Source organism: Aedes albopictus, chromosome 1 (genome assembly GCF_035046485.1).
Source record: "Aedes albopictus strain Foshan chromosome 1, AalbF5, whole genome shotgun sequence".
Lineage (NCBI taxonomy): Eukaryota > Metazoa > Arthropoda > Insecta > Diptera > Culicidae > Aedes > Aedes albopictus.
The window spans coordinates 91909340-91925368 of NC_085136.1; the positions used below are offsets into that span (position 1 = coordinate 91909340).

The 16029-nt window shown below is 42.8% G+C and overlaps 1 protein-coding gene and 1 long non-coding RNA gene across 2 annotated transcripts; both read left to right on the forward strand.

Moving 5' to 3' along the window:
• The first annotated feature begins 3401 nt into the window (after nt 1-3401).
• LOC134288732 (uncharacterized protein K02A2.6-like) lies at nt 3402-5402 on the forward strand. Its single transcript, XM_062854490.1, has one exon. It carries the CDS (start codon nt 3402-3404, stop codon nt 5400-5402), a length of 2001 nt encoding a protein of 666 aa, XP_062710474.1.
• Nucleotides 5403-14334: 8932 nt separating this feature from the next.
• Nucleotides 14335-15605, forward strand: LOC134285267 (uncharacterized). The gene is made up of 3 exons (XR_009996255.1): nt 14335-14612; nt 14679-14741; nt 14794-15605. It is a non-coding gene; the product is annotated as an uncharacterized LOC134285267 (long non-coding RNA).
• Nucleotides 15606-16029: the final 424 nt, after the last annotated feature.

Consider the following 16029-nt stretch of genomic DNA (forward strand, 5'->3'; position numbering starts at 1 on the left):
ACCATGAATTTGTTCATAAGTAGGCCGTCGCAGAAAATTTGATAAATCTACTTTAAACGTGTTCTCTCGCGAATTGAGAGCCACTCGTGGGATTCAAAATGAGCCAAATCAATAAATATAAAAAAATCTAGCGGTGTCGGTAACGCAAGAAGTGGGTTGGCTAGATCTCCGTTACGTTGAGCACATAGTGGGTAAGGTGCGATGCAAAGAGAAAAGAGATCGGATAAGCGTCGAAGCACACTCTGTGGAAACTATATGCAGAACGCATAAACCGCACATAGTAGATGAGTTGCGATGAGTGCGGAGATGCGATGGAGCTGCTTCGACGCATGTGAACGCAAGAGAACGCTTGTCGGTGTCGTGTTTTCACGAATAAGATTTTAAAATAAAATTAATTTCCAAATTTTCGGAGCGAAACCAAAATCGAACCGCTGCTCACAAAATTCGTTCACAGAATGACGAGTTTATTTTCCTTCTCTTTCATCTAGCCAAATGACTTCCGGCTCGGACTTTGCGTTTCGACTTGCGTTTTTCTCTTTCTTCTATCCTGAAACCTTCTATCTACCCCCTTCAGAAGTTTCTGTCAAAGCACCATCGATAAAACAGTCCTGCAGTGCATGATGCACGGTAATATTTTTTCTCTTAGAAGTAATGAATATCAGCCGCGTATATAAAAGAATCATTCTTTTTTTTTTATTTATTTATTTATTTATTTATAATCAATTTTAAATAACATAAAAGGCAGCACAGCTACGAATGTATTTATTTATTATTTAGAATTGTCAGAAAGTTAAGGGGTTATATATTATCCATTTCACTACAGCAACTCGGTGCAGAACTCGATTTTTCCAGCACTCGTCGTAATTATCCAACTCGGCAAGCCTCGTTGGATAAATGTACGACTCGTGCTGTAAAAATCGTCATTCTGCACCTTGTTGCGTAAACTACTATTTCAGTAACAAATTTTGAAAACGACGTATAATCAATGGTGTAGCATTGATTATACGTCGTTTTCAAAATTTGTTACTGATTTCCTGTTGTAAGGTTGGACAACACCGAGAAAAAATTCTACTCAATTACTGAGTTGGTGTTACTCAGAAATCGAAAAATCCTTTGTTTTCTTGCTCAGTTTCGGCTAAAAGTGGGACAACCCATTCGCCCCCAAAACGACGATTCGACCGCTTGGGAGTGTTGTCGTCGTCGTGATGATGCTTCCCGAAAGCAATGTCAAATTCGTTCGGGGTTTCAAAACATTGGAAAGAAATTCATTATTTTTACAGTCAGATTGAGATTTACGAGTAAATGAGTGTGATCCGAAGGTATAACTGTTTATTCTGAGCACAACAGTATTTTTTACGGCAGTGAAAACTAATTAGAAGTACGATATTTCTGGGTCTGAAAATCGTTCAGGCGAAGTGGATAGCAAATCTAACCTAGAATATCCTACAATTCTAACCTCAACTCCTCACTTGCACAAGCCGGATCTCATTTTTCACGGAAATGGTGGAACAAAATGCAAAACTAATATACGTGTGACCGAGGGAATTGAAAGTTCTACCATTCCCACTTAAAAAAACTGTCGGATGTGGGTTGTAAGTAGGAAAAATAAAATAATTCCCCCAACAGATTATGTTGATAGGTATGTAAAAAAAGGTAAACATCATCAGTTCGGTAGTTGCGCTACCGAAACAAAGATGGGTAAAAGTATGTTTTGTTTTGCCCTTGAAAGCCAATTGGCAATGGGTTGTCCCACTTTTAACGGAAACTGAATAAGAAAACGAAGGATTTTTCGATTTCTGAGTGAGGCCAACTCAGTCATTGAGTAGAATTTTTTCCCTGTGAAGAAACATGTCAGAGAGAACTTTTATAATTACATTGCACCTGATCGATACTAAACGCAAAGAATGCAAAATCACAATGTTCCACAAGATTTTTTTTCTTACGCACGTACTTCACACATGTCGAAACCCTCCAGGTACCCCGGGTTGATCCCAGTTGGAATTTCTTACTTCCAATTAGAACGCTCAAAACATGTTAGCTAGAATTCTCGATTAATGTTCATAATTTTCACAATAAGCAAGTGAAACATTTTTTCAACCTTTCACAACCACGTTTAAAAGAGTGGATGGAAAAGACAAACAATTACTAATTTTTGAGTCAAACCAAACCAAAGCTGCTAAGCGAAGGTATACTTCTTAGAGTGTACAGGAACATACGGAAATGGAAATTGAGAACTACATTCCCCTACTCACCTAAAGATGGCGCCATCGTTTTCATGCTGCACGCTTATGTGGTGCAATATTTCACTCAAGTTATCTTTCATTCAAGTTACTGCTTCTCGTAAATCGGAACATCCGTTGTGCTGTATTTATTTCATTATTTATTTACATGTTCTTTTGTTTGCATGTTTCCATTGGAAGAGAGCACTATGGAAATGACATTTTAGTGAATAATCCGTTGCTTTCCGGCGATTATAAAGAAGTCGAATTTATGACAAAAATAACCAGCAAGGACACAGTCAACACAGACTATAGTATATGTATACATATGAATTTACGCGTTTTGTATTCCCTCGCATAATTACGTTGGACAATGTCAAAAAAATTCTCAGTTCGGAAGTGAGCGACTACTGTGAAACAAAATACAGGTACTTTTTCTCAATTTCAGAATACATACCCAACTGGCCACAAAAGAAAGCGAAAGACAAAATCGTTCACTGTTAAAACGACTGCAAATTATTTCATTGGCAAAAGGATCTAAATGAGTTCCTTATCATGTACTACTCCACTCCACACTCTGTAACTGGAAAAACTCCAACTCAGCTGTTGATGGGCCGTATTATTCGAACTAAAATTCCTTTTCTAAGGGATGTAGAGAAAACTCCTTTAACTGAAGAATTCCAGAATCGTGACTGGAGTATGGGTATGCAGTATGGGCTGGTTTACATCGGACAACATCATTACAAACGAGGTAGTGTTGTCGCAGTCCCCGTCGAGATTCTAATGAACTGGGTATGATATGATATTTGTTAACATGAATTTAACTTGTATGGATTTAACGTGTAATAAATACTGGCAGCACTTGCGTTACTGACTCCAATCAGGAATCACATCATGGTGTCAGAAGTGAAAACTTTTATCGCTATTTTTGCGTAAGAAAACCGCGAAAAGTAGTGAAACGAGGTGTATAACGCGTAGAAGTGATAATCACGACAGAAGGCGTCGAGGAAAGTGCTGATTTCGTGAATTAAGAAAGCATTCGTGAGCGAAAAAGTTCGGCGTCAGTTTCGGCGTAATTGACGGCGCGAACGGAGTGAGAAAATCGCAAGAAGAAGATAAGTGCAGCAACGAAGCAGGGCACGTCCCGTATCGCAAAGGAACAGTGAAAAGACAAACGTCAACATGAGTGTTATTGGTGTGCATCCACCGCAGTTTCTGAACCTGTCAAGTGAAAATCTCGCAGAGGCTTTTCGCGATTTCCGACAGTCATGGGACATTTTTGTGTTAGCTTCCGAGATCGAAGCAAAGCCGGATAACATTAAGGTTGCGCTGCTGAAGAATTTCTTGGGGTTGGATGCCGTCAAGGTGTTGGACACGCTGCTCCCAGTGGCGTATCAAGTGAATCCTGGAGTGATCCTAAACGCGTTGGGGGGATACTGTTTGCCCCAGACTAACAAGACATACGAACGTTTTGTCTTCAATACGGCTGTGCAACGGGAAAGCGAAGAAGTGATCGAGTTCGTCAGTCGGCTGAGAAAGTTGTCTGTGTCGTGCAATTTTGGAAATCTTAAGGACTCCATGATTCGTGACCGCATAGTGGTCGGAATCAGGTCTGACGATACGCGGAAAGCATTGCTGAAAACAGTGAACCTAACATTGGCTGGTGCGATTGATATTTGTCGGGCACAGAAGCTAGTTGACGATCGTCTGACGGCGATGAAAGTGAAGCAAGAGCCACGCGAACCGGAAGGGGAACCGGAAACTATCGCGAAGTGCAAAGTGGAAAAATCGAAGTACAGAGAGCGAGTGAAGTGCAAATATTGCGGGCGCGATGACCATAAGATTGGTAACCGTGAAGAGTGCCCAGCAAATGGAGTCACGTGTCGCAGCTGTGGGAAGCAAAATCATTATGCGAGGGTTTGCCGCATGAAGCCAGAGAAGAAAGAAGAATCAAGATCTGAAGAATCACGCAATCCGAAGAAAAGGCACACGAAGAAAGTAGACAACATCGAAGAAAGTGATAGTGATTCGTCCGACTATGTGGCCAATGTGGAAGAGGTCAATGTTGTAGATAAGAAAATCACTACCGAGATCAGTTTTTCAGTGGGAAAGAGCGATGAGGCAAAGAAGACTCGGTGTCAAGTCGATACTGGCGCGTCATGCAATGTAATCACATTGCATGCACTGAAGTACATTACCGGTGGTCAAACGGAGCTTGAACCTAGTGATACGAAGTTGAAGGGATTTGGTGGTCAAATGGTTCCGGCGGTCGGTAAATCCGTACTGCGGCACCGTGGGGAATCGAAGCGGTTCAGAGTGGCTTTCCAAGTAGTTGACTTGCCTTCGAAAATCTTGCCCATGCCTCTTCTTGGCTACAAAACATGCATTGCGCTGGGAATCGTGAGCATAAAGAGTGTGAAAGTGTGCGATGAAGAAGCGAAGCGGGAAAGTGTGATAAAGGAAGAAGCAGACGAAGTCGTGGAGCGGTTCAGTGATGTATTTGTGGGGGACGGAAAACTGAAAGGAAAAGTAAACATTGAACTGAATGACGAGCTACCGAGAGTACAAGAGCCGAGAAGAGTACCGGTGCAGGTAAGAGGAAAGTTGATCAGTGAACTGGAGAATCTTGAGAAAAGAGGACTGATAGAAAAAGTGAATGAACCTACAGAGTGGACGAGTAATATCGTCATAGTGATGCGGAAGGACAAAATTCGAATTTGCCTGGATCCTACGGATTTGAATCGTGCCATCAGGCGTCCGAGGTATCAGATGGCAACCTTGGAGGAGATACTTCCAGATCTGAAGGATGCCAAGGTGTTTTCGACACTAGACGTCCGAAACGGATTTTGGCACGTAGAGTTGACCGACAGTAGCAGCAGATTGACAGCTTTCTGGACACCCGAGGGTAGGTACGTCTGGAAGAGGCTGCCCTTCGGTCTGTCATGTGCGCCAGGAATTTTTCAGCTCAAATTCCAAGAAGCACTACATGGGCTGGATGGTATCGAGGTGCTCGTTGATGATATCCTCTGTGTTGGGCGAGGAAAAACACAGCAGGAAGCCACGGAGGATCATAACAAAAATCTAGCCGCCCTTTTGCAACGTTGTCAAGAGAAGGGAATAAAGCTGAACCGGAACAAGATGAAGCTGAATCAGACGGAGGTGCGGTTTTTAAGACATATATAGTCAAAAGAAGGCCTGAAACCGGATCCTCTGAAAACATCGGCAATACAAGAGATGCCTGAGCCGAAGAACATGGCCGAGCTACATCGGTTCATGGGACTGGCGACGTACATGGCGAAGTTCATCCCTCGTCTATCGGAGGTAAGTGTGCCCCTGAGAAACTTATTGAAAGGAGATCGGTGGACTTGGGGAAAACCGGAGCAGGTATCTTTCAACCTGTTGAAGGAGAAGATTACCAACATTTCGTCACTGAAGTATTTCGACCCTGAACTGCAAACAACTATACAATGCGATGCGAGCGGATATGCGTTGGGTGCGGTGTTGCTCCAAGAAGGCCGGCCGATAATGTTCGCGTCCAGAATGTTGTCGGTTACAGAGCAGCGATACGCGCAAATCGAGAAGGAGACGCTGGCGATCCTGTTTGCGTGTAAACGTTTTGACCAATACATATTCGGAGGGAAGAAGGTGATTGTGGAGTCGGACCATCAGCCGTTACAAACCATCTTTAAGAAACCATTGGCCGCGGCACCCAATCGAATCAAGCAAATGTTGCTGAGTCTGCAGAGATACAGCTTGGAGATCAGGTATGTAAAGGGTTCCAAAATGGTCTTGGCGGATACACTATCGAGAAATATTGACGTGAAGAAGGGAAGGGAAGATGACGAATGGAGTAAGCTGTGGTACGGGATCGAAAGCGTGAACGCTTTGGACGAGGTGGATATGCAGGATGCAGTGTTGGATCAAATCCGGCGAGAGACTCAACAGGATGAAGTTCTGCAGAATCTCAAGACTGTCATTATGAACGGTTGGCCCGAAGACAAATCAACGATGGCTGATTGCATCAAACCCTATCACGGATTTCGACAAGAACTGGTGATCCAGGACGGTATCATCCTACGAAACGATCGTGTAGTTGTCCCAACGGCTTACCGGAAGAAAGTGTCCGAGTTGTTACACTACAACCACCAAGGAGAGCAGGCGATTCTGCGAAAGGCTCGCGGAATAGTCTTTTGGCCGAACATGAACGATCATCTACGGAACTTCGTGAAGACCTGCGAAATCTGTAACCGGTTCAAGGGGTACCAGCAGAGTGAACCGATGCAAACCTGTCAAACAGCAACGTTCCCGTTCGAGATCGTGTCCTTGGACATCGGAGAGGTATCCTGCGGCGACAAAAAGTTGTTGATACTTGTAACGGTAGACCACTTCTCCAACTTTTTCGAGGTCAACATTCTCAATAGCCAGGCAACCCACAATTTGGTCGAATGTACAAAGCAGATATTCAGTAGATTTGGCATCCCACGTAAAGCAATTACGGACTCAGCGAAGCAATTCGTCAGCGTTGAATGGCAAACGTTCATGAAGAAATACGGAATCGCTCATTCAACTAGCGCACCCTATCACCATACTGCGAACGGAAAGGCTGAGTCGGCTATCAAAATAGTCAAAAATATCATCAAGAAGGCGCTACACGACGGCAAAGACTATTGGTTGGCGATTTTGGAATGGCGAAACACACCTCAAGCAGATGGTTATTCGCCTGCCCAGAAAGTAATGGGACGAAACATCCGGGGGCTATGGCCTGTTCCCCTCGACCAATTGAAGGTGCTAGGTGTAACTCGACCAAAATCAGTGATCAAATAGAGATGAGACAATTCAAATCCAAGTTCTATCACGACCGCAAGTCTCAGCCACTACCGGCTCTGGTGAGAGGACAGGATGTGTACGTCCAGTTGAGGCCTGAAGCAACTCATCAGTGGACCAGAGGGCGAGTAGCTGAAGTTTTGAGTGACCGGGACTACAGCATCGAAGTTAATGGGAGCAACTATCGTCGTAACCGTGTACACATCAGAGATGGAACAGGAATGGTATTGCCAGAACGAGAAGCTGAAGATACTGATGACCGTTACCTCAGTTTCGAAGATCCGCTGGCAGTGACCAGTACGCCGAACACCAATCAATCAATCAAAGCGGAGCCCCTGGCAGAATCCGGAAGCACATCCAGAAGCAGCTGTACCAATCAAACAAGCAGGGGAGCTTACTCAACATCAACATCTGAGACAACGCAAGCTGATGATCGTCCTCAACGTCAAGTTCGTAGACCGCTGAAGTTTAAGGATTTTGTTCTTGATTAATCAGAGTAAATATGTGAGCTATAAAGAGAGGAGGGTGATATGATATTTGTTATCATGAATTTAACTTGTATGGATTTAACGTGTAATAAATACTGGCAGCACTTGCGTTACTGACTCCAATCAGGAATCACATCAGGGTAGTTCATCCAAAATCCTTACGTGTTCTGCACACCGTCCATCGTTTCTTTTATCAGTTTGGTAAGCTTCACGGGAAAGTTGTTCTCGTCCATGATTTTCCATAGCTCTGTGCGGTCGATACTGTCGTATGCCACCTCAAAGTCGATGAATTGGTGGTACGTTGGGACCTGGTATTCACGGCATTTCTTGAGGGTTTGCCATACGTTGAAGATCTGGTCCGTTGTCGATCGGCCGTCGATGAAACCGGCTTGGTAACTTCCCACTATCTCATTTACTTTAGGTGAAAGACGACGGAAGATGATCTAGGATAGTACTTTGTAGACTCCAACTTGTCATCTTGCTTGAAGATGGAGAAAATGACGCCTTACTTCCACTCCTCCGTTAGCTATTCGGTCTCCCATATCCGGACTGTTAACCGGTACAGGCAGGTGGTCAACTTTTTCATCAAGATTGTTCAGCTCCGATGCCTCCTTACCAGATGACTTATTGTTCTTGAGCTGCCGGATAACTATCTTAACTTCCTTCATCGTGAGTGTTGGCTCGTTGTTGCTCTCTGCTGTACTGACGTGGTCATTTCTTTCGTTGGCTTGATCCTCCATGTCTACCCCCTCCGCATTATTCAGGATTTCATCGTAAGGTTGCTTCCACCTTTTGATCACCTCACGTCGGTCAATCAAGAAGCTCCCGTCCTTATCCCTGCACATTTCGGCTCGCGGCACGAAGCCTTCGCGGGATGCGTTGAGCTTCTGGTAGAACTTCTGTGTTTCTTATGAACGTCACAGCAATTCCATTTGTTCGCACTCCGGTTCTTCCAGGCGGCGCTTTTTCTCCCGGTTGTGGTTGGTCTGCTGTGTTCGCGTTCGTTTAAATCGTTCCAGGTTCTGCCGAGCCCCGTGCTACAGCATGGCCACCCCCGAAGTGTTCTTCTCTTCCAAAATCTCAGTACACTCATCGTTGAACCAATCGTTCCACATTCCCAACGTTGGACTATCATACTCCAGCAGTTCTCTAGAGGGGCTTCATTGAGTTTGCCCTCGTCCAGCAACGCTGCGTCGAGGTTCCAGTTGCTCTATATTGAACCGAGGCGGCGGCCATCGGTACCATATGTATTTAATCACCGAGAGTTTTTGGCACATTTTCACTATCACCAGGTAAAGGTCAGAGTCGATGTTAGCGCCACTATAAGTTCTGACGTCGATAATGTCACAGAAGTGCCGTCCGTCAATCAGGACGTGATCGATTTGGGACTTCTTTTCTGTGGTGATCTCCAGGTGTAGAAGTAAGGTGTAGCTAGAAGTAAGTACTATGAATGGCCATGTTCTTGAAGGCGGCGACATCTATCAGTCGTAGGCCATTTTCGTTCGTCAACTGGTGAGCACGAATCTTTCCAATCCTTGGTCAGTAGTTGCCGAAGAAAACCACCGTCCCTGTCGGAATACGACCAAAGTTCCCACCTGGGTTACCCGATCTTCCCTAAGGTTGTTCAAGTCCCGGTTGGCTCCAACTAGGAGGTACACTGCAAATTTTGTTTGCTGGTATTCAGTAAATTTTGCTGATTTTTTTTTGTGCTGATTGCATTCAGCAATACGAATTTACTGAGTATCAGCAAATATTTATCAACTTGCTGAACCATCCAGCAATTTTGACAGTTGATCAGCAACGTTGTGCTGAAACTCAGCAAAAATTTTGCTGAAATTCAGCAATTTATTTTGCTGATTTTTTTTGTGCTGAAAGCATTTCCAAAAAATTGGTGTGTAGGGATCGGAGTTGCATAGCAGGGAGCTACAGGACCTAACAAGAGGGCTGAATCGCTGTGTCAGCGAAGAAAAACGCCTAACTACGCCAATGTTGTGGGCAAAAGACTCCTAAATCAATTGGGAGCCCCCGTGCACCGTCCCCTTCATTGGTAGGTAGATATCAATACCGCGGAAAGTAAAACAGACATAAATTTTCGCGATAAGTGTCGTTGGTTGGTTATGGACAAACTGCGTCAGCTATGAAAACACTGCAACGTCTGCAACGAGACCATTAGAGATCGTAATCGCAGACGCATTCATTGAATGGCTTAGTTAGTCTATCGAGTCGGGAATTTCCGTACACTACTCTGCTGTGTACGTACAATTGATATGTTACGTCGTCGATGGAATATTAGGGCTTATCTATCGATTGAATGGTGCGCAAATCTTCGACTCTAACGCAAGTTCGTCTATTGAATATGAAAACTGATTGTAGACCAGTAGGTAAAGCGGTTGTGGCGGCGGGCGCTCGATCGGCCTTGATGGTGTTGCTTCGCTGCGCTGTGGTTTTCGCGCTCTTGTGCATGGCTTTCTTTCGCAGCGTTGTTTACACCGATCGGAAGGTGGCACATGGCGTTGGCGGTTTGCACATCATTGCTGCTGCTGACAGTGCACTAATGCAGCTATAGGCAAATCGACGTTCATTAACTGCTGCGTGTTTGTTTGTACTGCCCAGTGAACTAGTTTTAACGCTGGATATGTTGTTGGTGGTGGCGAAGAAGTCGAGTACCTTGCGGCCTACCTGTACGTATTCACGAAAGAAGACAGAAGGAGTAAAAAATCTGGTCTCGTCGTCGTGGCGTGTGGTGCAGAACCTTAATTGCACTGCGAAATGGTAGCTGGTAGCTTAGCGCGACGCGGTTGACGACGGGAGGAACGTTGACACGTGATTAATCTGCCGGACGAGATTGTAATCGATTGGCACAGAAGGAGTGAATTATGTAATTGATGTAACGGCGGGTGATCGCTTGCTATTCATAGCAGGTGATTGACTGGATGAGCATTTGATTTATGGTATTTTTCAGGCATAATTTATCGCGACCTAATGTCTCAATCTGCTAGAAATTGATTTGGCAAGATTTATAAAGGTTTTGTTTAATGGAAAGCGATCACTTGAGGAACGATACATATTCAACCAAGTTTTAATCGCGTGCTTAGCAGTTAGTACCCATTGCTCGATAATTTAAAGTAACTACAAGTTTCCAGAGTATACCCCAGGTCTCAAGACCGAAGAGGATGACAAGTCTTAGAAGACCATTTACACCCTCGGTGTGCCTCAACAGTCTGTTAAGGATGATCTTCGAGTACCTTCCACATCGTGTCGAGCAAGTATATTTGTTTATATGCCGACGGGTCTCCTGGTGGTTTCCCCGCCTTTGGCAATAGTACCAGGCTCTGATGCTTCCAAACATCTGGGAAAACTCCCTTGTCCAGGCAATTCTGCATAGCAGACCCGAACATCCCGGGAGCCTCTGTGATAGCTACTTTCAAGGACAAGGTATTTGGAGTACCGTCAAGGCACCATTCACCGTGGATCTAAGAAGATTTGGGGCGAATAAGGGCTGTCATTTGACACCAATCCTATAAACATTGTTGGTGCCGCTGTTAATTGCTTTCATTAGAGGTTAATATTCACAAAAGTAGAAAAAATGTCATTAAATTTGGTGATATAGTACAATTAGTAGAGGGTAGTAAGGTCGCCTGATTCCGTGGTAGGTCACCATTCATTTATTTATTTATTTATTTATTCGTCGTCAATCATATGTAGACCATTTGTTACAACTATGTTTTCTTAACCTAACATTATTTTTTTAATAACGAATTACATTCAATTGTCTCTTAAGCTTAGCTTTCGACATACCGAAGTCAATGGACTCACATTGTTCATTATATAACCTCATCATTCGATTTATAGGTCCAAACATGGCATAATTTGTACGATAGTGATTAGTAGAAAAAATACTGCGATTCCGTAATTGACGAGTAGGTGCATAAAAATTCAATTTTGATAAAATTTCCTGTGAATCAACTCGGTTGGATACGACGTCATTTATAAATGAAATCATGGCGAATTTTCGACGTTCTTTTAATGTTTGGATATCCAACAGCTTGCACCGTGCTTCATAAGGTGGCAGAGGCTGCCCACATCTCCAACCTAGTTTGCGAAGAGCGAATAATAAAAACTGTTTTTGAACAGATTCTATTCGGCTGACGTGATTATCTGAAAATGGCGACCATACTATACAACAATATTCTAGTATTGAACGAACATAGGAAATATATAATGTTTTTATTGTGTATGGGTCGTGGAAATTGTAACTAAAACGTTTTATGAACCCAAGCATCTTATTGGCCTTGTTAATGATTGTATTATAATGATCTATAAATGTCACTTTAGAATCTACTAGTACACCAAGGTCTCTTATTCTTTCACATTTTTGTACTGGTTGACCTCCCAACAAAACTGTTGTGTTTGGCGTGTTTAACTTCCTGCTAATGGAAATGGAGTTACATTTTTTTATATTAAGTTTCAATAGGCTTTTCTGACACCATGTGTAAAATACATTTATTTCATTTTGGAATAACCTAAAATCTTCATTGTTTCTTATTTCGAAGTACAGTTTCATGTCGTCAGCATATATGAGAATATTAGTCTTACTAAGTATAAAAGAAACATCATTGACATACAAGATAAACAAAAGTGGGCCTAAATGAGATCCTTGAGGAACTCCTGAAGTTACATGTATTGGACTTGATTTAGCACTTTTGAATTTAACTATTTGTTGACGATTCGTGAGGTATGATTCAACCCATTTAAGAAGACCTGGTTCGAACCCTATTTTTTCCAATTTAAAGAGTAGCATGGGTATATCGATACGGTCAAAAGCTTTACTGAAATCTGTATAGATAGCCTCTACGTAGTTCCCATTATCCATGGCATTCAATGAGTAGTTAATGAATTCCACCAGATTTGTACTGGTAGAACGCCCTTTGAAGAAGCCATGTTGATTATGAGTTATCCTGTTTTTGATTTGCTGAAATAAATTTCCATTAATTATTGCTTCGAACAATTTGGGAATGCATGAAATAATAGCGATACCTCGGTAGTTACGCACGTCAGATTTCTTGCCGCTTTTGAATATGGGTATTAAGAAAGACTTTTTCCATGTTGATGGAAAATTACCTGTTTTAAGTGAAGTGTTGAAAAGCCAAAATAATGGCGCCGTCAATTCCATTGACAAAGACTTCAAAAATAAAGGTGGGATCCCGTCAGGTCCAGGTCCTTTAGAGGCATCTAAATTGTTGAGAGCGTCTGTAACTTCATGTACTTTAACATGATCAACGCGAATGTCTCTTGAATATTCTGGAATGAATGAAAAGTATTCACGCTCTCGATCTTCTTCCGAAAAAGTGGTATAAACTTCTTGGAAAAAGGTTGCAAAAAGTTTGCAGATTTTTTCTGCGTTGTCACCTGTTTTTTCGTCAAGTTGCATTTCCGAAGGAAAGTTGTCTGATTTTAGTTTGCTATTCACGAGATGATAAAAATTTTTTGGGCATGACTTTATTTCGAGCTCCGTTTTTGTATTGTATTCTTCGAACGCAAAATTAATGGCCAGATTTAATTGATCGCAAATATTTAAATAGTTTTATAAATTTTCATTGTTGCTATTTTTCTTATAAATTTTGTGAGCTTTCTGCTTACGATTTTTTAAATTTTTTATTTCTTTAATGAACCATACAGGATGTTTTGAGTTGCCATGACGTCTTTTCTTTTTTAATGGTACTTCAGTCTGTATTATCTCAAACATTTTCTCGTAGAATATGTCAACTGCAACATCGATATTGTCTTCATTTCTCAATAGTGTTTGCCAGTCAATATCACTAAGTTTTTTCCTCAAACTTTCATAGTTAGCAGAACGATAGTCAAAAACTTCTTCAAATTCACAATCATCAGGTCTGTTGTTGGCATATACGAATATAGAAAACTCAAGAGCTGTGTGAAAAACTTCATTTTTCCATAATGGGGTCAGGGATTCTGCCACACAAAAATCTTCATCAATATTTGTCATTAATAAATCTAAAAAACAATCTTGCTGATTTCTCACATGATTAATATGATTAAGCCCAAGGCTTGCTGATTTATCACAAATGAACTGAAGCGTTTCGTTTTCACCAACAATTGGGAGCAAAATGCTCTAGTAGGGACCCATTCACCGTGTGTCAGAAATTTTATTCTATTTTGTTTAAAAAAGATCAAAACAACCCAACCTAGTGAATTTTCTACGTTTTTATTCATTTCAAGTAATAACTTGCCAGATTTAATTAGAAAAACGAGTGTTCAAATTTTCAATTTTTTCTAGGTATATGGGACAATATGGGGCACGGTGAATGGAGACCATTGATTTTTAGGGTACCCATTTACCGTGCCTTTTTGTTTCAATTAAAAAGTACGAGTAATCGTACTTTCTTGTTAAATTTTCTTCGGTAATGCAAAATACATACCTGATATGTGAACTTAATTGCTTCTTGGTTGAATAAAAACGTTACTACATTTAGTTTATCGCTTAAATCACCTTAGCGAAGTTTTGTTTTCTTCACTATGAATGCAGTGAACGAGCAGAAAACCGCTTCATGTAAACACACTTTATTGTGTTACAAAATGGTAATGGTACTTTACCATTTTTTTGTAATGAGCTTTTTGACATAATGTAGCAGTCAGGAAATTTGTAAATAGTTTTTGTGTTTATTCTGACGTGAAGTTTGTAAATATCGTCTTAAAGTATGTTAGGAACAAGATTGTAAATAACCAAGTGGAATTCGATAGTACACTTGTAAATTTGAAATAAATCCCTTAGCATAGGCAATCGCAGGTTGCGAACATTTTGCTGAATCTCTCCTGAGGAGGGCTCACGATTATCTTCGAAAGGTTGGAAAGGGACAGCGGCACGACCATCGTATCGAGTTATCCTTCGTGACTTGCGATCACGAAAGTGTACGGTGAGTTTCGGGAAATGACGAATTTCCGGTTCGTCCGAGAATTCACTTGTCTTAATCTGAGGATCACAGACTCGATCATTTCGTTCGTGACTACCCAGCCAATAAGAAGTGTGCGCGTTTGTAACTTGTTCGTTGTCCATAGCAAAGTATGGATTTTTGAAGTGACGTTAGTGCATGTTTAATTAATTAAATATATTTGGTTCGTTCTCTAGTTGTACGAAGTGTGCGTCGTGTAGGAATTGTGTGCGAAGTAGCTTAGCAACAATTAAGAACAGGTAATTGTGCTCATTTGTGCCATATTGTGCTTGTGCTGAGTGTTCGGTTTAGCCGTAAGGCTGTTTCATTCGCAGCGAAACTACCCGCACCCAACCGCGCAGACTCCCCCAACGAACGGAAACCTTCCCGGCCAACCGTCAACCGGCCGGAAGTCGGACGATCCGTCAACACATCGTCCGAGTGAGGCGCAGGGGACCTCATTGCCAGCTTTCGCAGAGCGATCGGCCCGTCAAACAGACTGCGACGGCCGCGGCCGTCTCAACCGCCATTGCATCACCAACCTTTTGGCGACAATGCGCGATTCGCCATTCAGCGTAGTGGCCATTGCAGATCGCCGTTGAACACGCTCGTCTTGGACGGGGCACTGACCTGGGCCACAGGTCAACGACATCGGTCAAGTAAGCCAGCGAAGTCGGTGAGTCCAATCAATACATTTTTTGTGGAGGGGGGCGTCCGCTGAGGGCGCCTCGGAGTGTTTTTTGCCAGTCACAGACTGAAGACGATGTGCCGCTAAGGCCTCGTAGCGAAGTTGAGATCGTCGTGCGTGCGTGAAGAATTGCCGCCGCCGCGGATCCGGTTGTTACACCAGGAGCGCAGACTAGCCCGCAGATGCGCCGCCAAGGGTCGTGACGTCACACACATAGAACGCGTAGAGCACATGAGCACGTTAGACAGATAAGAAGAGAGAACTAGGGAGAGAAATCGCACACAAGATAGGAAGTTAGAGAGAACGAACACAGACACACAACATTATGAATAAATGCTAGCAATAAATATTGTAATATAAACCGCCCAATATATTCGTTTGAACCCCACTATGTAGTGTTAAGTTGAATAAACGTCCCATTATGTGTTCTAGTAAGCCCGAGTGTTTGATTAGTTCCAAATCCGTGCGTCGGACCTAACTTCGGAAGTGGTGCGCTGTGTAGCGGACCAGGTTTACTATACAGCGCACTACTTCCGAAGTTAGGTCCGACGCATGGATTTGGAGAAAAATCCAACTTCGCTAGTCGAAAACTCCGATTTTCAACTAAATTGAGAATATTACCCGTCACTACGCGTTTGATGTCGTTCCCGTCCTCCGTCCACGGAGTTTGATTGATGGGGTTCTCAGTCCGTTTCCTCTTTGCTGTTGCGTATCGCGGCGAGTGTCTTGTCTGCCAGTGATGAGAATTGGTGAGCAACCGCGAATGTTGTCTCACTTTGAGCATGCGTGATTCTCTCACCGAACTCTCTGAGTGCCTTCGCGATTAATGGTCATGTTGCGATAATAGGGTGAACCCGTTC

Coding starts and splice junctions, on each gene's coding strand:
- LOC134288732 (XM_062854490.1), top strand. CDS start 3,402: ATGAGTGTTATTGGTGTGCATCCACCGCAGTTTCTGAACCTGTCAAGT.